Source organism: Lonchura striata, chromosome 28 (genome assembly GCF_046129695.1).
Source record: "Lonchura striata isolate bLonStr1 chromosome 28, bLonStr1.mat, whole genome shotgun sequence".
NCBI lineage: Eukaryota > Metazoa > Chordata > Aves > Passeriformes > Estrildidae > Lonchura > Lonchura striata.
Window position 1 is genome coordinate 1028412 of NC_134630.1, and position 25265 is coordinate 1053676.

Consider the following 25265-nt stretch of genomic DNA (forward strand, 5'->3'; position numbering starts at 1 on the left):
TTATTATTAATCAATATTACAAAGGAATCAAACTTTGTTATCAAATATTATTAATTATTAATTATTAATTAATTGGTATTACAGAAACTTTTATCCACTCTTCATTATTATTTTTTATTAATTAATCAATATCACACAGGAATTGATCCAGCATTAGTTATTGATTATTGACCAGTGTCACACAGGAATCAATCCAGCATTAGTTATTGATTATTGATCAATGTCACACAGGAATCGACCCAGCATTAGTTATTGATTATTGATCAGTGTCACACAGGAGTAGATCCAGTATTAGTTATTGATTATTGATCAGTGTCACACAGGAATCGATCCAGCATTAGTTATTGATTATTGATCAATGTCACACAGGAATTGATCCAGCATTAGTTATTGATTATTGATCAATGTCACACGGGAATCGATCCAGCATTAGTTATTGATTACTGATCAGTATCACACAGGAATCGATCCAAAGCTTGTTCCCGTGTAACGTTTCCCGCTCGCTGCGAACTCTGAAAGAGTCGATCACGGGTCTGTAAAATCACAAACTAATCACTAATTACATAAGTTAATTAATAATAAACTAATTATTACACAAGTTAGTTAGTAATAAATTAATAACTAAACAAGTTAATTAGTAATGAAATAATAATTATAATAACAATAAAATCGGAGCAATAAAAACGTGGACAATGAGGGTCAGGACACCACAAGATTATAAAAAATGAAGAATTTTGGACATCCAGGAGTTCTTGGGCACTGTGAAAACACCAGTCAGTTGTTCTTGAAATGTTAAAACTTTATTAGTAATAAAATAGTTATTAAAAATAAAATTAAAAATTTAAATAATAAAAAAATAAAATTAAAATAAAAAATAAAATCAGAGTAATAAAAATCTGGACAATGACATTTAGGCCACCATGAGGCGATAAAAAGAAAAAAAATTTGGATGCCCAGATGTTTTTGGGCACCGTGAAAAATGCCAGTTCTGGTTCTTTAAAATCTTTTAAAAATTACTGATTCAAACAAGTTAATTAGTAATAGAATAGTAATAAAAATAGCAATAAATAGGAGTAATAAAAATTTGGACAATGAGAGTCAGAGCACTACGAGACGATAAAAAATGAAGAATTTCAGACATCCAGGAGTTTTTGGGCACTGTGAAAACACTGATCAGTTGTTTCTGAAATTTTAAAAGTTTATTAGTAATAAAACAATTATTAAGACATATTAAAAAAAATTAAATAATAAGAAAAAAAATAAAATAAAATTTAAAAATAAAATCAGAGTAATAAAATGTGGGTAGCAAGGGTCAGGCACCACGAGCCGATAAAAAAATTAAGAATTTCAGACATCCAGGAGTTTTTGGGCACTGTGGAAAATAACAATCAGTTGTTTTTTAAATTTTAAAAGTTTATTAGTAATAAAATAATGAGTAAAAAAAAAAGAACAAACCAAAAAATAATAAAATAGTAAATAAAATCGGAGTAATAAAAATGTGGACAATGAGGATGAGAACACCACAAGATGATAAAAAATGAATTTTGGACATCCAGGAGTTCTTGGGCACTGTGAAAAGCACCACTCGCTGTTTTTTGAAATTTAAAAATTCACTAATTCAAAAAGTTAATTAGTAACAAAATAGTTATAAAAATAGCAATGAAATCGGAGCAATAAGAATCTGAACAATGAGGGTCAGGACGATGACAAGACAATAAAAAGCGAAGAATTTTGGACATCTGGATGTTTTTGGGCACTGTGGAAAACACCAGTCAGTTGGTTTTTAAAATTGTAAAAGTTTATTAGTAATAAAACAGTTATTAAAAAAACAGCGATAAAATCAGAGCAATAACAATGTGGACAATGAGGTCAGGACAGTGACAAGACAATAAAAAGCGAGGGATTACGGATGTCCGGATGTTTTGGGCACTGAGCTGCCAAAACCACGCCTTGAACAAGGAATAACCCTAAAAGCAGCAGCCTGTTGCATATTCATCGATCTCATGCATGATGCATCAATCCTGTCCAGCCACAGAGCCCGGAGCAGTGGCAGCCTCTTCTCAATCCCGCGGCGCCCGCAGGGCTGAGCGGGGCACGGAGAGTGAATTTCCTTTAATCAGGGAGCCCTTGTGGCAGCACATTGCTCTGCCTCCCAGCATTTTCCACAGAGGAGCACAGAGGGAAACGAAAGAGAAAACAATTTCTGTTTCTGTTCCTCGTTTTAGTATGTGGAACGTGTTTGGAGAATTGTTTAACAATTTGTTACCCAAATTGTTGTGGGGTGGTTGCTGGGTTGGGTTCTGGTGAGGATCGTTTGAGCCTGGGGCCAATCCAACCCACCTGGGGCTGGAATCTCAGAGAGGGTCACGAGTTGTGAGGAGTTAGATTTGGGAGTTAGAAAAAGCAGGTTTGTAGTTTTAGTATCTCCTTTAAACAGTATATTAATGTATATTAGTATAGTTCTAATAAAGAAACCAGTCATCCTTCTGAGCTGGAGTCAGGCATCGTCATTTCTTCCCCCCGGCTCGCCTGCATTTACAATAAGCTGTAAATTCTTTTTCTCTGGAAGATTTCGGTGTCCTGCAGCTGCCGTCCCAGTGCAAGTACCTCATTCCTTTCTTCCCATGCACAGAGTTTCTGTTTTAACCACAAAACCTCCATTTTAACCACAAATCTACATTTACCCTACCATTAAAATGTTAATACAGCACTACTAATCAATGTAACATAATACAAATCCTATTCAATTTAATACTTGCAAAAGCCAACCATAAAATATGCATTTTTCACAGAGGACATTCCGAGGCTGCTGCAGGGACAGCGATGTCACTGCTGTGACATCATCGGGGATGGTGATATCATCAGGGACATTGCTGCTGTCACTTCTCCCCTCTCCCCAAACCACACTGGATTTGAGATGAATTCGGGGAATTTTCTGGGAATTTTCATTGCAATTGTCCCAAATGCTGATGGGAATTCCTGGGGTGACGTCACTGGGGACACTTGGGGACATTCTGAGGACGCTCTGGGGACACTGATGGGGGTGGCGGTGGGTCAGGGGCTGAATGAGCCCCTCGGTGCCTTGCAGCAGAGCCGGGTTATAAATTACAATAGAATAATCTGCTTTTGAAATTCTGTATTGGCTTCTGCACGTTGTTATTGAGCACGAGGATTTTGCTGTGGTACTTGATATTGATATTGATTACTGATAATTCCTTGCAGCTGCTCGCTGGTACAATAAAATCGATCTGTTTATGTGTGCAGTGTATAACAAATTTACTGCTAGAGTAATAAACAGATATTATATAATAGGCCTTAATATATTAAAAATAGATAAACATTAAATAGATCAATAATAAATATTGAAATAGAGACTATGCAATGTTAAAACACTTTTGTTTGATTGACTCAGGTGTAAAACAATTCCAGTGTTTCCCACATCTGCGGACCAGCCTCACCAGGTGATACCAGTGACACAAAGCTCAGAAGAATTTATGAATTTATCAGGGGGCCTGAAACAACAGCGTGGAACCATGAGAAGAAATCAAAAATATCGACTTAATCTACAGAATGTCCTGCAGACAAGTCAGAGGTGAGACCCAAACACGAGTTCCTGGGACACCCAAACCTCCCGGGAGTGTTTGAATAATGTCAAAACTCAGGAGTGTGCTCGTGGCCCTGCAGTGGAACCGGATCCGGAGAACGAAGGGTTAAGTTGAGGGCGAGTTCTTTGGCTGAGCCCCAAAACCCTTTTTTATCCCTGATTAAACTTTGTTTAGTAATCCCTTAGTGAACTTTGTTTTTCACACCCGGCTGGGATTTGGGGGGGCCGGGGGGGTCCCTGGACAGCCCCCGCTGCTGAGCACTGACCCCCCTCACCGAGCACCGGGACCCCCCAAAAACCGCACCCGCACCCCTTCAGTGCCCCCGACCCCCCCGAGCACCGGGCCCGGACCCCCCTTTGTGCCCCCCACCCATCATGGGGGTTCCGCCCCCTCCCCTTTGACCCCCAGAGCCGCGGGACCCCCGGGAACAGCGCCGGGACCGGGGGGGCCCAGGGATGTGAGAATTGGATTCGTAAAGGATTTCCAAATCCTGGCAGAAAGCTCACACTGCCTTGGACTTGTCCATGCAAACTCTGAGATTTTATTGTGCCAGCGAGCAGCTGCAAGGAATTATCAATAATCAATATCAGTATGAGCACCTCAGCAAAATGCTGGGGTTCAATAGGAACCTGCAAAAGGCAACAGAGAAATGCCAAACCCAACAGAAAAAGCAGAAAAATGCAAAAGGCAGCAGGGGAATGCAAAAGCCTTCTGAGTGCTCTCACAATGGCCCCAGGTGCGGCTGGTAACGTCATCCCAGAAACTCCCATCAGCATGTGGGACAATGCCCATGAAAATTCCCAGAAAATTCTCCAAATTGGTCTCAAATCCCATGCGAGGAGGGGACTGGTGACGCCAGCGCTGTCCACCAGGATGTCACTGTCCCTGATGGCATCAGAGCGGTGCCATCGCTGCAGCAGACTGGGGAGATCCTCCACGGCTTTTTGGCACCGCTGGGCCAGGGCGCGCCTGCTGGGGCCACCGGGGCCGCAGGAGCCACCACAGGGACTCAAGAGGAGGTCCTGGATGTCCCCAAGTGTCCCCAGCAGGTGATCCTTGCCCAGGCAGGCACTGGCATCCCACGGCTGCCCAAACCCGGCCACTTCGGCCACCAAGGCCTCAGGGACATTGGGGGATGCCTTCTTTGTCCCCTCCAGGATGGCCTCGATGTCCCTGAGCCGGCGCTGCAGCTCCTCGGGGAACCACCTGCCTCCTTCACACTCTTCCACCAAGCGCTCCAGCGGCCCCAGGGCCACCTGTGCCCAATGTTCCCTTCTGGTGGCCACCATGGCTTGGCTGCTGGCCACCACGGCCTCTCCCACGGCCTCGTTGGTGGCCGCAGCCATTTGGGCCTTGTGGGTGGCCCTGCCGAGGCCCTCTTTTCCCTGCCCAGGGCCACCTTCAGCTGCTGGGCTGTGGCCACCAGGCTGCTCCCAGCTGTCCTCCTGCGGGTGGCCATGTTCTGCAGGTCCCCGGCCCGGATGGCAGCGATGGCCGCGTCCCAGCGGGTGTCACGGAGCTCGGTGACATCCCAGGCCAGCAGGGCCCGGCTGTCCTCGAGCCTGACCACCAACTCCTGCCAGGCCCAGGCCGCAGCTCTCACATCGGCCCAGGTGGCCCCTGGGGTGGCCCCAAGCATGGCCAGGGCCTGGCCCAGGGAGGGGACACTACGGTGGCCCAGGGAGGCGACATCGCCCTGCTCCAGGGTCTCATGGAGACTCCAGGTGAAGTTCCTCAGGTTCCCGTGCAGGGACTCTGGGGACATGAGCTGCTGCTCGTCCCTCTGTAACCTCGTCACGGTGGCTGCCACTTCACCCAGGGTGGCCACCACATTCACCAGTGACTCCAGCTGGTAGGGGGATGCCTGGGGAGGGGACGGGGAGGTGTCAGGGACCTGGTGGCACTTGTGGCCTCCTGTGGTAGCCCCTGTGTCCTCCCAGGGTTCCCTTTGTCCCCTCCCTGGAGGGCTCTGATGTCCTCTCTGTCCCTTTGTCACCCCCTCATCCCCTCTGTCACACCCCAGCCACCCTCCACTGTCCCCTCTTCTTGCCCAGGGAGCCTTAAACTGTGTCTGTGTCTCCCACAGTTTCTGCTCAGTCAGGCCTCAGATATCGGGCCTCTTTATCAGCTCCATTGCTTTTCTCTCTGTTTTATTCCTCATGCGGGGACACCAGGGCTCTGCCCAACGGGGACACCAGGGCTCTGCCCAACGGGGGTCACTGGGGATCATCCAGCCCGGATCCTCCCATGGGGGATGGAGCTGCAGGAGGGCACGAAGCTCTTCCCTCACTCTCTTCCCTCACTCCAAGCTCTTCCCTCTCTTCCCTCACTCCAAGCTCTTCCCTAGCCCTCTCCCCTCACTCCAAACTCTTCCCTAGCCCTCTTCCCTCACTTGGGGCACTCACAGGGCTTCCCTTACTGGTGCCTCCGTTGGTGTTTGGCCAAGGTTGAGCTCATGGAGAAGCTCTTCCCACACTTCCCACACTCGTAGGGCCTCTCCCCAGTGTGGATGCGCCGGTGCACGGTGAGGCTGGAGTTGCGGTTGAAGCCCTTCCTGCAGTCGGGGCAGCGGTAGGGCCTCTCCTCTGTGTGAATCCGCTCATGTAGGAGGAGATGGGTGCTGGTCTGAAACCTCTTCCCACACTGGGGACACGCGTAGGGCCTCTCCCCAGTGTGGATCCGCTGGTGTCGGATCAGGTGTGAGCTCCACCCAAAGCTCTTCCCACATTCCAAGCACTCATAGGGCCGTTCCCCAGTGTGGATCACCTGGTGCCCGATCAGGTCCGAGCTGGCTCTGAAACTCTTCCCACACTTCCCACACTCGTAGGGCCTCTCCCCAGTGTGGATCCTCTGGTGCCGGATCAGGCTGGAGCTCCAGCTGAAACCCTTCCCACATTCCAAGCACTTGTGGGGCTTCTCCCTGCCATGAGGCTTCTCCACCAGCTCCAAGCTCCAGCTGGATCTCCGCCCGCCTTCCTGGCTCAGGGGGCTCCTTCCTCCCTGCAGCTCCCTGGGCTGGGTTTGCAGCTCCTCCTCCTGCAGCATCTCCGGGGCTTTTCCTCCTCCTCCATCCAGCCACGCCCTGGCAATGACAAATCCTGGTTTGAGGGAAAAACAAGAGGGGAGACCCTTGGACTGGAGGCTCCTCCTTACCCAAGTTCATCTCAGGAAGTCATTGGGAATCTTGTGTCTGTAAGAACATCCACAACACGAAGCTTCAGCTCAAAAATCCCACAAACTTCAAGACACAGATTAGGCTCAGAAACACCAAGATTCACCTCGTGAAGATCATGGATCCATTTCCATAGTCACCTGCTGCATGTGGGGGGAGCAGCGCTCCTGGGGCTGGGGGGAGGCTGCAACTATAAGGAGTGGTGGAACCTTCTGCTGCTTCCTCTTTCTGCTCCTCCTCCTCCTCCTCTTGTGTATCTACTCTTCCTCACACTCCTCTTCCTCCTCCTATTCCTCCTCCTGCACAATCCCACCCTTTCCTGCCACTTGCATCCTTTGACCATTCTGTTCCTCAAGCCTGCTTCTCCTTCCCTTCTCCCCCTGCCCCCAGGCCCAGCACCCACTGCCGGCTCCCTCTTCCCCCCACACCCACAGCATCCCAGCGCAGGGGCAGGGATGGACCTGGGGCAGGTCGGGCTGGGGCAGCGCTGGGCTCTCGGCCGCTCCCGCCCGCACTCGGTCCCCACTGCAGCCGATCCCGCCAGGACAGAGCGGGGGGGCCCGGCCTTGGCGCTGCCCCACTCCCACCTCCCCAAATTCCCCTCGCGGGGCCATGGGGCCGAGGGGGGGGCGCAGGTGGGTCCAGGTGGGGAACGCGGGGAGCTGCGAGTCTGCCTGGCAACTGGTGAGTCATCAGCGCCGCGGGCTCTGATTGGCTGAGCTCGGCCTGAGCCCTGGGGCTGCAGCACAGAGGGGACACCCTGCTCCAGGGGGGATGTCCCACAAACGGGGGACCCCATGGAAGGAACAACAGGAAAGTGTCTTTACAAACAAATGCTCTGAATCTGCTCAGAGATAGGGCCAGTGATCTGTACATAAGGAAGTGACAGGAGACACCATCAGTTTCAGAAAATGTTATTAACTGATGACACAGACTGCTCCTCAGACAAGGTCCTGCTCAATTAATGAACTTCCAGAAGAAAAACAAAGCCTTAACAGAGCCATGAATATCATCTGCTGTACAATAGTGGGGTGCATATTAATGGGGGTATACAGTAGGTGGATTGGGAAGTCTGTAGCTCTCAAGTACTTCAGCCAACACAGAAAGGGAAAGGGAGATGCAGCCGGGAAAATTAGGATGAAAAGGAGGCTCTGTCCTCTAATACTTAGAGAGAGCCGATGGGGAATGTCCCATGGCCTCTCCCTTTTATTAGTAATGAAATTATTTTACAGGATTCCTCTGTCTGCTTTATGGACAGAATCCTCTGGCAATGTCAAATTTCCCACACACCCTGGGGCTCATCCCGAATTCCTTCCACTCTCCAGGGCGGCGGGCAGGGAGTGCAGCTGAAGGTGCCTCACCCACTTTGGGTGATCGGCTCTCTTGGCTGGCAGCGGCACCGGGGATTGATTGGGGACCCAGGAGTGACCAGGAGACAGACCAGTGACACATCAGGGGTGTCTGTGAAGAGTCAGCAGGGAGAGAGCACTGAAAATCTCTTCAGTGAGTGCCCTGGGATCCTCGGGGAGTGAACATGGCAGGGCACCCATGGAGGGGAGAAAAGGGAAAGCCAGGGAGGGGTCCTGGCCAAAGGGATGATGATCCCAAAATGTCTCTGAAGGGTCCCCTGGGAGAATGTTGAGGTAGTTTGCACATTCCCCCAGAGGTAATTAAGGACATGGACACCCAGGGGGGCAATAAGGGAAGTGGAGAAGGGATTTGGACAACAGGGGATGGATGGTGTTGGTGTGCTGGGAAGTGATCAGGTGAAGGGGAGTGTGCAGGAATATAGTTCAGGCAAGAAGCAGCAGGAAGAATCTATGTGGTAAGAAAATGGATGATGGCAAAGAGGAGGAACAGAAAATACTCTGGATTGGGATGTTTTCCAGCAGGGTCTTATCCTCACATTTGCCAGCTGATCCAGATACTTCCATCCCCGGTTTCCAGGAGACGAAAAGCAGGAGGTCAGGATGCCAGGGGTTTCTCTGCGGTGGCAGCGGCAGCACCGGGCGCAGAGGTGCGGCACCGGGAGCACGGGCTGGGGCCTGTGGGGAGCTGCGGGGCCGGGCCGGGGCTGTGGGGCAGCCGGGGCTCAGCGCCGGGCGCTGCCTGACCCCACCAGCCCCGGGCAGGGCCGGCAGTGGCCCCCGGCCCCCAGGAGGCTGCGGGACGCCCCGGCCGCTGCCCGGCCCCGGGGAGCTGCCGGCCCTGCCCGCCGGGGGGGCCGCCTTTGGACACTGCGGCAGGACAGGCACCGGCTCTGCCACACGGGCTGGGCAGGGACCCTGAGCACAAGGGGGAAAACAAAGGAACAGCTGGGAAATGCAGAGTGCACATGGAAGGATCAGGATTTGCTGTTCAGGATTTGCTTTGGTTCCCTGCAGAAAGGAAAGGTTTTACAGAAAGCTCAGCAGCTCTCACAGGATGAGCACCCACAGGCAGTGACCGGGGCTGCAGGAGTGGCACAAGAAGCCCTGCAGCACTTGGGCACAAGGGCACAGCAGCTGAAGGCAAGAAGGGATGAGCAAAAGGCCAAGCTGAAGGCAAAGGCCATGGCAGAGTTCCCTCAGCCCCTGAGGGATCAACCCCAGGGCCCAAGGGGGCCCCAGTACCCAGGGCATGACGGGGTCGGCCACAAGCGCCTGGCAGAGGCATTGCCCTCCTGGCCAGGGCAGAGCCCACCCAAACAGCCCCTGGGAAGGAGTCAGGGCTCCAGCTGCAGCCCACAAGGACACTGCAAGCACAGACAGCAGCACCCTCAGCAGGAGCAAGTCCACCCCTGCATGGACATGGATTGTCAGGGCTCTCTGAGCTCCCATCCCACTGGGGACCCACCACACTGGAGCCCTGGAGAACATTCAGGCTGGGCCTGCATCCAGAGGAGGCCTCTCCTGATGGACACAGGGGCCTCTCCATCCACCCTGAATCTTACACCTAACGGGGGAAAATTGTAAAGGAATGTTTTCATTATTAAGGGAATAAATGGCAAAGCTGAACTGGTATCAATCATTTGTTCAATTGCTATTAGGAGCTGTGGGGATAGGTTTGAAATAAACTAATTTCTTTTTCTTCCTACTCTGATTGTAATTAACTAGGAAGGAATTTGATGGTGGCATTGTAATATTGTAAAAGGTGATACACAGGCTATTGCTGCTGTACCTTTGTGTCAAATGTCTGGCAAGGCCTGTGCTGAAGAGAACCCAGAGGTGTGGACAGCCCCAGAGGAAAATTTTATGTAGAGCCTCTTGAAATTACTTGGAAGCAACCAGGACAAGTGGTGTCTAAAAGCAACACCCTGTTCCAGGGGAGGGAAGGAAGGGCTCACAGCCTGGTATGGATCCTGCTAAAGGCAGGGCTTTTGGAGCCAGGGATGTCTCCCTACAGCACTCCTATCCTGCCAGTCAGGGAATCAGATGGCTCCAATGAGGACAAGAACAAGTGGTAGACAAAGCCTCTATGAAATGGCTGAATTTCCTGGCTAAACATATCTTTTGAGTATTGGGGAAAAAAAAAAACAAAACAAAAACAAAACAAAACAAAACAAAACAAAACAAAACAAAAAAAAAACCCACAGGCAAATGGTGGAGAAAAATATTAAATATTTCGGAAATACTGGGACTGAAGATTCCAGGTGCATTGATCCAGAGAGGGTCTGGGCAATCTCAGAAGTAACATTTCCCAGGACCAAAAAGGAGCTGAGACAATTTTGAGGATTAACAGGGAATTACACAGCCTGGATTGAGGATTCTCTGTTCCAGCCAGAACATTGTAGGACTTTTTGACCCCAGACAGCCTCCATGATGTGTTATGGAAAGGAGAAAGAGAGCAAAACTTGAGAAAATGAAAACCCAAAAATATTGATGCCTCAGCTCTGGCTCTTCAGACTCACAAAAGAAATTGGAATTGTAGGTGAATGTTCAACAGGGCCATGCCAAAGGAATTCTTGGGCCAAAATGTTTCACCCAGTGGCCACAGTGGCCTCATTGGCTGCAGAATTGTGCAGCCACAACTTCCACGGGAACCAAGGCCCAAAACCTGATGACAACAGGATCTCCAACTGTTCCAGTCTGCCATCAAGTTCAAGCTTTGATCTCCAAAGGAGCCTCGCAATGGATGAGCAGTGCTCGGTTATTACAGTGTGAAACTTGTTCAGTGGCACAGGAGGATTCAGAACTGAGCACACGGGAAGGGTTTAACCCAGCCTCCTGTTTGAACAGCCCACTGAGGGGCTGGGAAGAAACCCAGCACTGCATTCAAGTGACACAGCTCCAGACCCAGCCTGGGGGAGATTCAGGAGACATTGCCTGGCCTGAGGCAGAAAATGTGTTTCTGGATGGCTCTTCAAGGGCAGCAGAAGTGAAAAGAGTTCCAACACACGCTGTTATTGAGGAAAGGGAATCAGACAAAGCACAGGTTACCCCCCATGGTCAGCTCAACCAGCACAGCTGTGTGTGCTTGTAAGAGCCTGGCACTGAAATGCCCTGAGCAGGAAGGCTTCAATATCTTCTGGTGACACCATCTCACCTAACAGGGGGGCAAAATCAATTCTTACTGCTCAGCAACCACTGGATCACTTATTAAGGTATTTCTAAAAGACATAATTCCAGCAAAAGGGATTGTGGAAGCAACAGACTCGGAGAGCAGAACTCATTTTACAGGAAAGATCCTCCAGGGGGTTATGGCAGCTTTAGGAATACAATGGGACCTCCAGAACCCCTGGCATCCCCCACAGCTCAGGCTGGGTACAAAGAATGAATGGGGAATTGAAATAAACACCTTTGGAAGCTGGGGATAGAAACCAAGATGCCATGGGTACGGCTTTTGCCACTGGCTTGGGCAAGAAGAAGAGCCAGACCTAGGGCAGATATTCAATTATTTCCCCTTGCAATTGATCTCAGGAATCCTTACCTGGTAATTCTGAACCTAGTGCAGGGTGGAGATAAGGGATGCACATTTAAAGCAGTCTGTGGCCAGAATCCTGTCTCTGGTGCAATCTCTCCCCCAGGAAGCTGGGCTGGCACAGAGCCTGCCTTGGCACTTTGCTGTTGCCAACATCCAAGCAGGACATGGGCTCTGCCTAAGGAGTGCAAAGCAGCACCACTGGTGGCCAAGTAGCGTGGCCCATGCCAAGGGGCCCCGAGGCCAGAAACAGCCGCCAGCACAGCTGAACACGGGGGGACCCCTCAGCCTGGGCTCCAGGTCTCTGCAGCCCCGGAGATTTGCACTTCCCGCCTGCAGCAGGAGGATGGGAGGCCCCCCTGAGCCTGCACTGAAGGCAGCGCAGCAGCAGCCAGGGCTCCACAGCGGGGCAAGGCCCTGGGCCTGCCCCACACATCCTCTGCTGAAATCCTCGGCCTGGCCACCCTCCTTGGGCAGCTCCAGCCACCGGGGCCAGCCCTTGCTGACACTGCTGCAGCTTCAGTGCTCTCTGGGCCTGCACTGCCACAGCTGCTGGGGAGACACCGGGACAATTCCACTCTGGCTCTCACTCACACTCACACACTGCCCTGCCTGGCACTGCATCCATGGAAAATAGACCAGCTCATAGACTTGAACATTGTTAACCTTTGATTTCTCTACTCAGGCTTGCTTTGCCTTGGCCTTGGGGAAAGAAATGTTAAAGGTTTTGTTAAGGGATGTTACACCACTCAGTGGAGATGAGTTTAACATCTCAACACACTGGGAATGGCCCAAAAGAGACCCACAAAGATAACGACCAGCAGCAAAACATCAACCCCAGCAGCAAACAGCAACCAACACCTACCCCAGACACTGCCCCAGGCAGGGCTGCAGACACCTGGTCTGCAAAAGGCTGAGAAGGAAATCCAGCACTTCCCACCTCATTAACAGCACAAGCAAAGAAATCCAGGCCCAATAGGAAACCAAATACTAAAAACTGCACAACTGGAAACTACAGAACATTAAACCAGTGGATTTAGAGTCGTTCAGACTGTATCAAGTTTGGGAAAAATCAACTAAAACCCATGTGTCATGCAACGATTTTCTCTGCCCACCTGGGCTATGTGGGGATGGAATGATTTCTGTTGCACATCCTGGCCAGAATCAAGGAATGCCTTGACTCTAACACTAAACATATTGGTGGAGTTTTTCTTTTTCCTGCAGTTTCAGTGCAAAGTTTAGAGCCTTGGAGTATTTTTTGTATTACTCCTATTTCTATGTTGCCAGTTAGGTTTGGGTCAGGGATGTGAGAATGAGTTTTTACTTTGAAGAGAAGTAGAAACAACTGAATTCCCTTGGAATTTTTTTGTGTATGCTTGTGCATAGCTCTTAGAGATACCAAAATTTTGGTCCTGGCTTTTTAATACTCACCTTTAGGCTGCATTTTTGTGAAGAATGTGTATTTATGATTGGCTTTTTGCAAATGTTACAATGAATATTATATGTGTCATGTTAGAAAGTTATGCTGTATTAATTCCCTTACGTATTGTGTTAAGTGTAGTTTTAGGTTACAACATAATGTTAAAATAGAGATTATGTATGTGGGGGGAGTTTTCTTTTTAGGAATGAGATGCTCCCTTCGAAGAACACCTAAATCTTCCAAAGGAGAGGAATTTATGGCTTCTGATCAGGAGAAGCTAATTTCTTCAGGCCTTGCTCAGACTTGAAGACGCCCGGGGATTAAAGGGAACAGTTGACATACAACAGAGTTTCTTGTTTAGAACAGAATGTATGCATATCCATGAAGGATGTATGAATATGCAACAAGTGTATTGGTTTAAGGGTGATTCCTTTGTTCACAAGTCATGCTTTTCTTGACTTAGTGTCCGAGAGCATCCGGACGTCTGTAATTCTTTGCTTTTTATTGTCTTGTAATTGTCCTAAATCTAAACTTTATTACTCTAATTGTATTATTATTTTTATAACCATTTTATTACTATTAAACTTTTAAAATTTTAATAACCAAGTGATTGGCGTTTTTCACAATTTTGGTAGCAGAGGATTGTTGCTAACACCTCTCTGCCGGTGCCTTAGGAGACTCAGTGAAAAGACGCATCCTGCCCTGGTTGGGCAGCTTCGCTCTGTTCCCCTGGTGTGTGACTGACAGACAGACACAGGTTTTGATCCAGGGACAAAAGGAGACAATAAAACAAAGAAAAGGGAAAGGATTCCCTAAAACCACGGTAATTAGTCCCTAAGATTAATGTGTACATGAAGAACAAAGACCTAAGGAAAGAGGATAGGTGAGTATTTGTTGGGATGGGGTGGATAAGGGGGGAATGAATGCGTGTGAATGAGAGGTGAGCTGGTTATCCCAGACTTGCCAAATGAGAGCGGAGTCTCCCATGCTGCCTTTCCGTCTTTTTCGCGAGAAAAGCGGCCAGTAAAGAGACGAGGCATGTGAAAACAAGAGTGAGAGAAACCCCCCTGGGGAAACTGGGACTGGGTCTCCGGGAAGAAGTGGGACACCTTGGTGGGGGGGGATAGAAAATTTTAAAAAAATAAAAGGGTAAAAAAGAGAGGGTCTTCCTTGGAGGGTCATTAATTTGCTCAGTTTAGGGATTAATATCCTGAGAGCACTCAGGGTTGCTGGGTTGAGGGATTAACATCCTAAGAGCACTCAGGGTTGCCGGATCGAAGGATATCCAAGAGAATCTGGGGTTGTGGCTGGATTGAGGGATATCCAAGAACACCGGAACTGGCCAGTAACACCTAAAAGTGTAATAGGTGTGTTAAAATTCTGCAGAATCACCGGACATCTAGGATTAATAGACATCCAGGATGAAACCTGCTGGGTTGATGGATAAGGGTTACAGTCCAAGAGCACTCAGAATAAATGTAGATATGTAGATATGCAATATAAATTGTTTGAAAGTAAAAGGTACCTTGTTGTTGAACGTGAGAGTGAGTAAAAAATAAGAGTGAGCGTGAGCAAATGAAAAGTACATATAACACTATTGTGAAGTCAAGAAGTATGAATGAACAGGCTTGAGGGTGTCAATGTGTGTGAGAGTGAGAGATAAAGGTGAGTAAATGTAGATGAATGGAAGTATATGTAATGTAGATTGTTTATTTTCATCTCTACTTTATTTCCTTGAAGGAAGGTGGATGATTTTGAATGAGATTGTGTTAAATGATATTGTGAGAAAAAGGACTTTTTGTGTAGTTGAATGAGGGTGGTAATTCAGGTTGTTAGAGAAAGTGGGAAACAAAGGCATGGAATGACTAGGTAAGATTTTGGAAAATGGGACTAAAAACGTGTAAAAAAGAAGACAAAGGGAAAGAAAAGGGAGGGGAACAAGAGGGGAAAAGAGGAAAAGGAGTGGGATCCTTCACAGGTTTTGCCCCCTCCGCCCCTGTTCACGCCCGCTTCGGCCCCGCCTGCCCCGGTGCCGGCGCCTGTCCCGGCTCCCGGCTCGCCGCCCGCTCCTGCCCCGCTCCCGTCCCAGGCGCGGGTTCGCTGCTCTCAGCGGCTGCTCCTGCCCCGGTTCCCGTCCCGGCTGTGGGTCCACCGCCCACAGCGGCCGCTCTGCCGGTCCCGCCCCGCCGCAGCGCTCCCGGTCCCGCCCCGCCGCCCGCAGCCTCTGTGCCCGGCCCCGTCCCGCTGCTCGCGGCTGCCCGGCCGGCCCCGGCCCCGGCCCGCCCGGCTGCTCCGCCCGCCGGGCTCTCGGCGCTCCCGCCCGGCCCATCCCGGGGCTCCTCCTGCGGCTGATTTCTCTGCCCCACCCCCGGCGACTCTGCCCGTCCCGGCTGCGCTGGGCACCGCCGCTGCTGCTTTGCCTCTGCCGGGAGCACCGGCCCAGCCGCCCCTAACCACGGGCGGGCCGATCTCGCTCCCGGCTGGTACCCCCGGCACTGCCCCTCCTGCGGCGGCTCCGGCAGCACACCCTGCCCGGGCTCCGCCTTTGGAGGACCAGGGCTGGGCGCTGGGCCCTGCCCTCAGCCCCTTCCTGCCCGGAGCTCCGCTCCCCGGGAACCGCAGCCCCAGCTCCGAGAAACTCTTTCTGTCTGGAGGACGCCCCTTATAGGAACACAGGAAGTTCAGTTAGGAGGCAACATTCTCCGGACTCTTCCTCACAGCACGGGAGAAAGGCTATAGAAAGAGACTGGGTTAAAGGAATGGATCTATTTCCACTAAGAGAGGTCCCGATGGGAGGGGGTGGAGCCGGCTTTGTGAATGCTCCTTTGACTTCTTCTGGGGTCAGGAATTTTAAAAAGGAAATCAAAGGGATTTTGGAGGATCTCATAAGCACTGCTGAACAATTAGACCAATTTTTAGGTTCAAACATTTATATTTGGGAAGAAATGTGGTCGATAATAAAGATACTATTTTCTTAAGAAGAAAGGCAAATGATCAGAATTGCAGGCATAAAAGTCTGGACTAAAGAAAATCCACAGGGCCCCCCGAGGAGGGCAAATGCCAACCGCGCCTCCTGAGTGGGGTCAAAATTATGAGGAGGGGAGAAAACACATGAATGAGTATCAAATTTGATTGTCGGGGGAATAGGGGGGCAGCATCTCGAGGGCAAAGTGCTGAGGGGACTTTTGGGGCACAGCAGGGGATGGGGGAGGCTCCGGCTGAGTGGTTGGACAGACTTGGGAGAAATAGGAGGCAGTGTTCCAGAGTGGATCCTGAGACTGATGTGAAAAAAGCTTTGTTAAGGATTAACTTTGTGCTTGGCCAGATAATGGAAAAAATTGAAGATTGGCATGACAGATTATTAGATGATTCATTAAAGGAAGCTCAGAAAGTCTGTGGCCAAAGCCAAACTAAAAGCAAAGATTGTGGCAGTCACCATGCGAGGAAACGATTGCAAGAAAGCAATAAAAAACCCACAGGCCCTATTCCTAGATATGATAGTGGTAGAGACAGGGGAACAGGAAAGAATAAAATCCCAGTGCAACCAAAGTTTCAGAAATATTGTAAGAATGTCTACTTTTACTGTAAGGGCAAAGGTCATTATAAGAGAGATTGTCCTAAGAGGGTAACAGATCTGAGAATTTGTAAAGAGATGGGCACCGAAGAAGAATAAGGATGTCAGAGGCTCTATTTTTTAAGGGGACAGATACCATGTAAAGCCTATGATAGCTTTAAAAGTCGTTCCCCAAGAAGAAAAATTGGAGTTTGTGGTAGACACAAGGGCAGAAATAACTTTTCTGTTAAATATTCCATAAGATTATAGTGTAAGCATAGATACTGTAAAAGTAACAGGAGCAAAAGGAGAGAGTTCCACAGTACCCGTTATTAAAAATGTGGTAATAGAGGGAGAAACTAGATTTTGGATGAGGGATGTTTTCTTGGTCCCAGGGGCAGGTAGCAATTTATTGGGACGAGATTTACAAGTGAAATTAGGAATAGGGGTTGTTCCAAAAGAATGGAAGATGACAGCTAGACTTTTAAAACTAGGCCAGGAGGATGGAAGAAGAATTAACAAGGAAGTTTGGGCTGGGGAGGGAAATAGGGGAAGATTAAATATTGACCCCATAAAGATTACAACTGAGGAAAAAAAATTGTCCCATGTGTACGGCAGTATCCTATATCTTTAGAAGGACAGGAATGTTTAAAGCCAGTAATAGAAGGACTAATAAAGGATGGACATTAGAACCTTGTATGTCTCCCCATAATACCCCAATACTCCCAGTAAAGAAGCCTGATGGGAGCTATAGACTGGTACAAGACTTAAGGGAGGTTAACAAAGGAACTCAGACCCGCTATCCAGTGGTACCAAATCCTTATACTCTTTTAAGTAAAGTTCCTCCCCAGCATCAGTGGTTTAGTGTAGTGGACCTTAAAGATCCCTTTTGGGCTTGCCCATTAGCCCAGGAGAGCAAGTAATCTTTGCTTTTGAATGGAAGGACCCACTAACTGGAGAAAACAGCAATTAAGATGGACAAAACTACCACAGGGGCTTACAGAATCCCCAGACTTATTTGGACAAGCTTTAGAAACAATACTACAAACTTTCCCCACTCCCCCTGAAATACAAATTATCCAATATGTGGATAATCTTTTACTTTCTGGGGAAGCTGAAGCTGAAGTTAGAGAGGCTACTATAAAGCTTTTGAATTTTTTTGGGGAAAAAGGATTAAGGGTATCAAAAGGGAAGCTGCAATTTGTAGAATCAGAGGTAAAATATCTTGGACACTTGCTTAGTAAGGGTAGTTGGAAGCTCAACCCTGACTGAAACACAGGGATTCTATCCCTTCCCCCTCCCTCTTCAAAGGGGAAAATCAGAAAGATACTCAGATTATTGGGATATTATAGATTGTGGATTGAAGGATATACACAGACAGTAAAATTTTTGAATAAAAAAAATTGACAGAGGGAGATGATATAAAATGGATCAAAAAGGATAATGAAAAATTAAGAAAAAAGAAGTTAAAACTAGCCCCAATATCAACTTTAAGCTTACCTTCACTAGCAAAACCCTTTCATTTGTATGTAAATGAAAAAAAAGGGGTAGCTCATAGGGTTTTGTTTCAAGAGTGGGGAGGAGTAAAGAGACCTGTGGCTTATTTATCAAAGATGTGGGATCCAGTAAACCAAGGCTGGCCAGTGTGTATTCAAGCTATAGCAGCTACTGCAATCCTAGTAGAGGAAAGTCATAAACTGACTTCTAGAGGTAAATTAATTGTGTGCACACCTCATGCAGTACTAAATTTCTTCCAATTTGCTTTGTGATTTTTATCTTGAAATACATAACTTACTGTACTCTAGGATTGAAAAACTAGTTTACAGCTGTGACATAGCAAAACCTGCTATTAATTTGAGTCAATGCAGGCTGTTCAATCAAGTCTTCTCAGTGTGTAAAGTTAAACTAAAGGTAACACCAGCTGCTTGGTAGGTCAAGCAAACAATTTTCCTTCCAACCAGTCCTTTTTCATGTACCCAAATGTGCTTTGCTTTCTTAGTTTTTTTTGTTTTGTTTGTTTGCTAGTTTTTCTGGAAGTGCTAAATACTTGCAGTGTATCTAGAAGAGCAAATAAAATTGTGCATACAAAACACTTGTAAAAAAATAGGGCTCATTTTTTCCCAGAATGGGAGGTGGCTACATATAGAAAAGGGAAACTACAAAGCTAGATGAAGAAAAAGTTTCAGTATCTTCTAATGTAAACAATTTGTTACTTCCAGCATCACAGTGGGTGTGTGACACACACATATGAAAAAGATGGTGAGGGAGATCTCTGTTTACTACAGTTTCCTATTTCTTGAATGAGTTAGAGAGCTATGAAGCAATTGTGATTCCTTGTGTGGATTACCCAGGCCTGCAGGGAGGGCTGGGCCATGATTCCCTCTGTGCTGCAGGCAGCCCTGCAGCGTGGCAGCAGTGGCTTGCCTCTGGTGAGTTTGCAGGCAGGGTGCTCCAGCACTGCAGTGCTCAGGGGCAGTTTCCTATTTTGACACCAAAGCTTAAATTCAAGAGTGCCTCTTCCCATCCAGTTATTGTTTGTACTGTAAGAACCTCTTCAGAGAGTGTCTCCTGGCAGTCAAAAAGAGAGTATTGCAGAGATAAATTCCTTACTTGCTGTCTCCCCCACTGTATCCACATTTTGTCTATTCCCTCTTCAAATTATAGATTTGTAAAACTCATGCTCTGTGACCTCAGATGCCCTTCCCAAATCAAACCTTGGCTTCTTTGCAAATTATATTGCACTAACAAGCATTGCCTTAATTTTTTTATTGCAGGCAAGATCACTTCAGAAGTAAGTTTTTGTTTACCTTGTTCCTACAACCCTTTCAAGCTTGTGAATGGAAAATTGTGACAGCAAAATAAGTCTTTAGTTTTAGCACTGTCAGCTGTGGGTAGCTGGTAGCCCTTGGTGGAGGGTGCCGTGAATTAAAGGCCTGCAGAACACACATAACAAAAGTAATTAAATTTGTAAGGAAGTTGAAAAAGGAGGGAGAAGTGATTGGCAGACTCACCTCTCCAGGATGTAGGACTAATGTTAGAAAGTGGACTGATATTGGAATGTGGATGTTGAAATGTGAAAAGAGAAAAAGAGGGCGAAACAGAGAGAAAGGGAGAAGAGAGAAGAAGAGAGAAAAAGAGAAAGAGAGAGAAAGGGAAAGAGAGAGAAAGAGAAAGAGCGAAATACAACCCAAAGTCCCCATACCGTAGCTATTTGTAAGTTCTCCCCCATTCCTGCTAGACAGAGTGACAACAAGGGGAGGGGAGTGAGGAAGTACAGTCAAAGGCAAAGCTGTGAAAAAGAGGGAGAGCTGGACCACCAATAGAGATAAGATCAAAGCAGAGATAGCTGACTCTCACAATGTGCTTTATTTTTTTAAACAAGACTTCTTTTTTTTCCTTCTGATTTTTGTTGTTAAGGAAAGGAGGCTTTTGTTCTGAAGAATGGGTCTGTAAGACTAAAACAGTTGGATGTTGCCTAAAAAGCAAAAAACCAAGAGATGTGATACATCTTGTGTTAAATTTGGGCTAGTCTTTTTTTATTTAACTAATTATAGCTCACAAGAAGAAGAATTGGCCTCTGCAGCAATTAGCACAGCTGGATACAAGAAGAAGAAGCAGCTATAGAAAAAGTTTTTAGTTAAACCCAGAAAGTTTTGAACAAAACTAATGGTGAAAGTTAATGCAGTATTGTTTTTCTTTTAACACTGTGTTATTAAGAAGTCCTTTCCAGGTACTACTAAAGCAGCAATCCCAACCATGGAAAAGAGGGTGAATTCATGCCAGCAAAATAAAAGAATTTGTGAAGAAACGTGAGGAATGGACTATCACATCTAAACCGGGTGATACCAAATTGACTTTCAACCAGGACTGGGTGGTAATGGTTTGGGAAGACCCAAATGATCCAAGGCAGGTACAAAGAATAACACCTAACTGAGAAATAAGGCAAAGCTTGCATCACTGGTTCTAAGCCCTGCCTGAATAAGCCCTGAGACGTCTCCGACACCTCCTTGGCAGAGGAACACTGACAATTCAAACAGGAGGATCGGGAGTGTTTGAGTCAAAGAGTCCTTATAGTCTGGCCTTAGCCTGTGACTTGTACAGGCAAGAAGGGAAATTGCCATTAATACTATGCTGTATACTTTATTTGATTCATCCCCATATTGGACATGGCAGCTGGGTTATAAGTGAATGTTTAAATTATGAGAATAATTGGCATTGTAGTTCACAAAATCTATGTTCTCGTGGCAAGAAGTATTGAGTACTGAATCAATCCCCTATACAGAAAGACCTCAAAAACTGAAGTAATAAATTGCTTTTGTAGATGGGGATTATCAATGCCTGTGGACTGAGAGATACCTGAGGAATGGTGGAAAACCACAGTTAAAAGGTGTCAAAAACAATTTGCCTGGAAATGAGTAATAAAGGAGTGACAAGGGAAACAGAGGGCAAGCCTGGATTGAGCACTGTACTCTCACCAGCGAGAAGATCACACGTACCTGCTGTGGGCAGCAGCCCCCCAGGCAGGGGAGGTGGGGGTATAAGCCACGCCAGACCTCTGTCATTCCTGTTTCTGTCTCTCATTTGTTGTCTTTTCCCTTCTGAGATAGCAGCAAGATCGTGTCACAAATGCTACAGAAAGTATCACATGGAAAGAAACCAAAGTTCCTTTTTGTTACACACACCCATGTCAACAGGCACTGTTATAACCCATCCAAATTAAGTACCTGCAGGAAAAAGGGGGAAAATTATCACATTACAAAGAACTTAGGGAAAAGTAGTAATACTTGGGGCATGGAATGTCCAAAAGGAGAGAGATGGATTTGTTTTACATTTGATCTTAGAAATATAGTCCAAGATTCAGTAAAGAGACAGTAAAAAAAAAAGGTAAAACAAGCACAGCAGTCTAGCTCTGTGTTAACCCCAAATTATATCCTGAGTCATATTAAATTACTCCAAGCAGTTATAGAGAAGATAATAAACAAAGCTGCTCAGGCATTGGAATTAATATGGAGTCTGCAAAGCCAAACATCACCTGCAGTGCATTAAAATAGGTTGGCTTTACGCTATTTATTGGCTAAAGAATGGGGTGTACAGATTGTTGAAAATAGATGGCAATGAGGATGTCATCCTGGAAAAAACAAAGGATATCAGAAAAAAATTATGACCCAGGTATCAGTCCAAAAATGGAAAAAAAACGTTAAAAACTAGCAGGTGGGGAAATGTATTGAGAATGGGATGGTGGAAGAAATTAGGATTCTTCCTTTTATGTGTTACAAGTGTTTTGATATTTCTTCTTTGTTTAATCCCATGTTTTATTTGATTACCAACAGAGTCCAAAGAATGCAAGAGGACAGGAAATATTCTTTATAAATCATTTGGCTTGAGCAGTAAGAGGTGGGATTGTGAAAAATGCATATTTATGATTGGCTTTTCACAAATGTTACAATGAATATTATATGTGTCATGTTAGAAAGTTATGCTGTATTAATTCCCTTACGTATTGTGTTAAGTGTAGTTTTAGGTTACAACATAATGTTAAAATAGAGATTATGTATGTGGGGGGAGTTTTCTTTTTAGGAATGAGATGCTCCCTTCGAAGAACACCTAAATCTTCCAAAGGAGAGGAATTTATGGCTTCTGATCAGGAGAAGCTAATTTCTTCAGGCCTTGCTCAGACTTGAAGACGCCAGGGGATTAAAGGGAACAGTTGACATACAACAGAGTTTCTTGTTTAGAATAGGATGTATGCATAACCATGAAGGATGTATGAATATGCAACAAGTGTATTGGTTTAAGGGTGATTCCTTTGTTCACAAGTCAAACTTTTCTTGACTTAGTGTCCGAGAGCATCTGGACGTCTGTAATTCTTTGCTTTTTTTGTCTTCTAATTGTCCTAACTCTAATTGTATTATTATTTTTAAAACCATTTTATTATTATTAAACTTTTAAAATTTTAAAAACCAAGTGATTAGAGTTTTTCAAAATTATCAAAACTAGATGAGATTTAAAGGTGACCCTTTAACTCATAAACAATAAATAGATGATTTGAAGGAAAAAAAAAAAAGCAGCAGGTTGTGGGGGGGGCACAACTGAGGCTGCTGAAGGCTGCTGTGGAAGAGAAGCTGCATTCCAGGCACCCAGGAGGAGCTTCAGAAATGCAAATTAACACTGCTGGGGCAAAGTGGGGACAATGTACCTGGCTCTTCTTTCCTGGGGCAGGAATTGGCTGATTCCCTCTGCCCCTCACCCCGAGCTCTGCCTGCTTGCATGGATGGAATCTGCACAGCTGAAGGCAGAGCCCATGCTGAGGATCTCTGACTCTGCAACAGAAATGGCTGAAGCTGCAAAGGGAAACAGCAAATGGAGAATGTTGTGAAAAATTCACTAAAATAAGGGGGGGATCATCTCTCTGCCCACTCCAACATCTCCTGTCACTGTCTGTGCTGTACAGGGTGTATCAGAGCACTGGGGGTTTTGCTATAACAAGTTCAGGGAAATCAGTTGGAATTCAAGTATATGATGAAGGAGTAAGAAAAAAAATGGTCAATTGATACAGCCCCAGCTTGAGGGAGCGCCCAAACATGGGGAAAAGATGAAGGGCCACCAGAACAAATCCTACAACACCATGGACCAGCCCCTGGGAACCAAAATGATTTTGTGAAAAATGCATGTTATATGGCTCTATGCAGATAGTTACTATATGTATTATGTTATATTGATAACTTGTGCTGTATTAACATTTTAATAGTATGGTAAGCGTAGCTTTCTAGATAAAATGAAGCTTTAGTAGTTAAAAGAGAAAATATGCATGTGTGTGTGTGTGTGTGTGTGTGGGGGGGGGGTTAAGGAATGAGAACACCTAAATTTGCTCAAGGAACACCTAAATTCTCCAAAGAGCAATTTATGGATTTCTTACTAGAAGAAGCTAATTTCTTCAGGCCATGCTCAGACTGGAAGATGCCGTGGGGATGAAAAAAAAACAGATGACATACAACAGACAGAGTTTCTTGTTTTAAAAAGAGTGTATGCATAACCATGAAGGATATATGAATATGCAACAGTGTATTTTTTTAGGGGTGATTCCTTAATTCACAAGGTATGCTTGTTGGGGCTTAAGTGCCCAAGACAGCATCCAGACATCTGTAAGTCTTTGTTTTTTTTGTCTTGTAATCATCCTAACTCTAAATTTTAATTAGTCTAATTGTATTCCTACTTTTAGAACCATTTCACTATTATTAAACTTCTAACATTTAAAAACCAAGTGATTGGCATTTCTCACAAATTCATATCAGGAGACAGAGAACCCATTTATCATTTCAATGGCATCATTACATTACAAGCTGTCCTCCAAATAAGAACCAACCAGACAACTCCAGCTCCTGACCTTCCTGCCGACCAAGCCACTGAAATGAGGAACACAACATTTCACCAGGGGATGGGATCAGAGTATCTGTTAGCAGAAAAAGGAGGAGTTTCTGGAAAACTAAGTGACTCAAACTGATGTTGGCAAAGAGATGACAAGAGAAAACTGCTAAAAAAGATAACAAAAGAAATAGGAGAGCAGTTTATGTATTGGTCCAAGCATGGAAAGGATGGGAATGGGACACGGTTCCCTGGCTCCCTGGCACACCAGTGGTTAAACGAATGCTGTTCTCCTCTTCTGTGCTGCAGCAACTCTCATCTTTTTACCATGCTCCACACCTTGGCAGTGCAGCTCATCCAGCAGCTGAGCCAGGGCATGCAGGTGGCAGCCAGGCCTCCTGATCCACAAACGGCTACAAAAGGACAGGGAATGAGGGCACCGAGAATAATCCCAAAACCAAAGAGGACCCAGGAAGGACAAAACAGAGTCAAGGAGTGAATCTACCTGGAGATAGGGCCGGGCACTTGTAGATAAGGGGAGAAACATTCAGTTCCAATAAATGTTACAAATTGACTCAGACAGCTGCTCAAAGTCCCGCCACATTGCTGGACTTCGAGGAGAAGAACAAAGACTTAACAGAGCCATTAATATCGGCTGATATACAAAAGGAGGGTGCACATTAACGAGGACAGGCAGCAGGCGCATCGGGAAGTCGGAACCTTCCAAGGAACTCAGCCGGTGGGCAAAGGCAGAGGGAGATGCGGCCGGGAAAATAAGGATAAAAAGGAGGCTGCGGACTACAAGCACGGCAGAGAGCGCACGGCAAATGCCCCACGGCCTCTGCCCCTGCTCGGCAATAAAGTCACTTTTGCAGGACTCCTCGCTCTCCTCCGGGCACACAAACCTCCGGCGACGGGAATTTCCCCGCCCGCTCCCGGCCGCGGGGCAGCCCCTCTGTCCTACCCACAGCAGCCGGGCCGAGCCAGCGCTGCTCCGGCAGCGGCTCCTGCCCGGCCCCGGCGGGAAGGAGACCGCGGGCAGCCGCTCCCGCAGCGCCCTCAGCCCGGGGCCGGCACGGGCCGGACACGGCACCGGCGAGCCGCCGGAGCCCCCTGCCGCCCCCTCCGCCCGCAGCCAGCCCCGAGCCCCCGCAGAGTCCAGCGCGGCTCCCACCTGCGCCGGGGCCGCCTCCGAGCTCCGCCGCCGCCGCCTCACCGCGCTCCGGCCGCTGCCGCCGCTGCCGCCGCTGCCGG

At 47.2% G+C, this 25265-nt stretch overlaps 1 protein-coding gene across 1 annotated transcript; it reads right to left on the bottom strand.

The window, feature by feature from the left end:
- Nucleotides 1–1776: 1776 nt before the first annotated feature.
- LOC110484434 (uncharacterized) lies at nt 1777–25265 on the bottom strand. Its single transcript, XM_077788764.1, has 3 exons — nt 25186–25265; nt 6011–6687; nt 1777–2637 (listed from the first exon to the last, which is right to left on the bottom strand). Exon 2 carries the CDS (start codon nt 6648–6650, stop codon nt 6021–6023), a length of 630 nt encoding a protein of 209 aa, XP_077644890.1. The 5' UTR covers nt 6651–6687; nt 25186–25265; the 3' UTR covers nt 1777–2637; nt 6011–6020.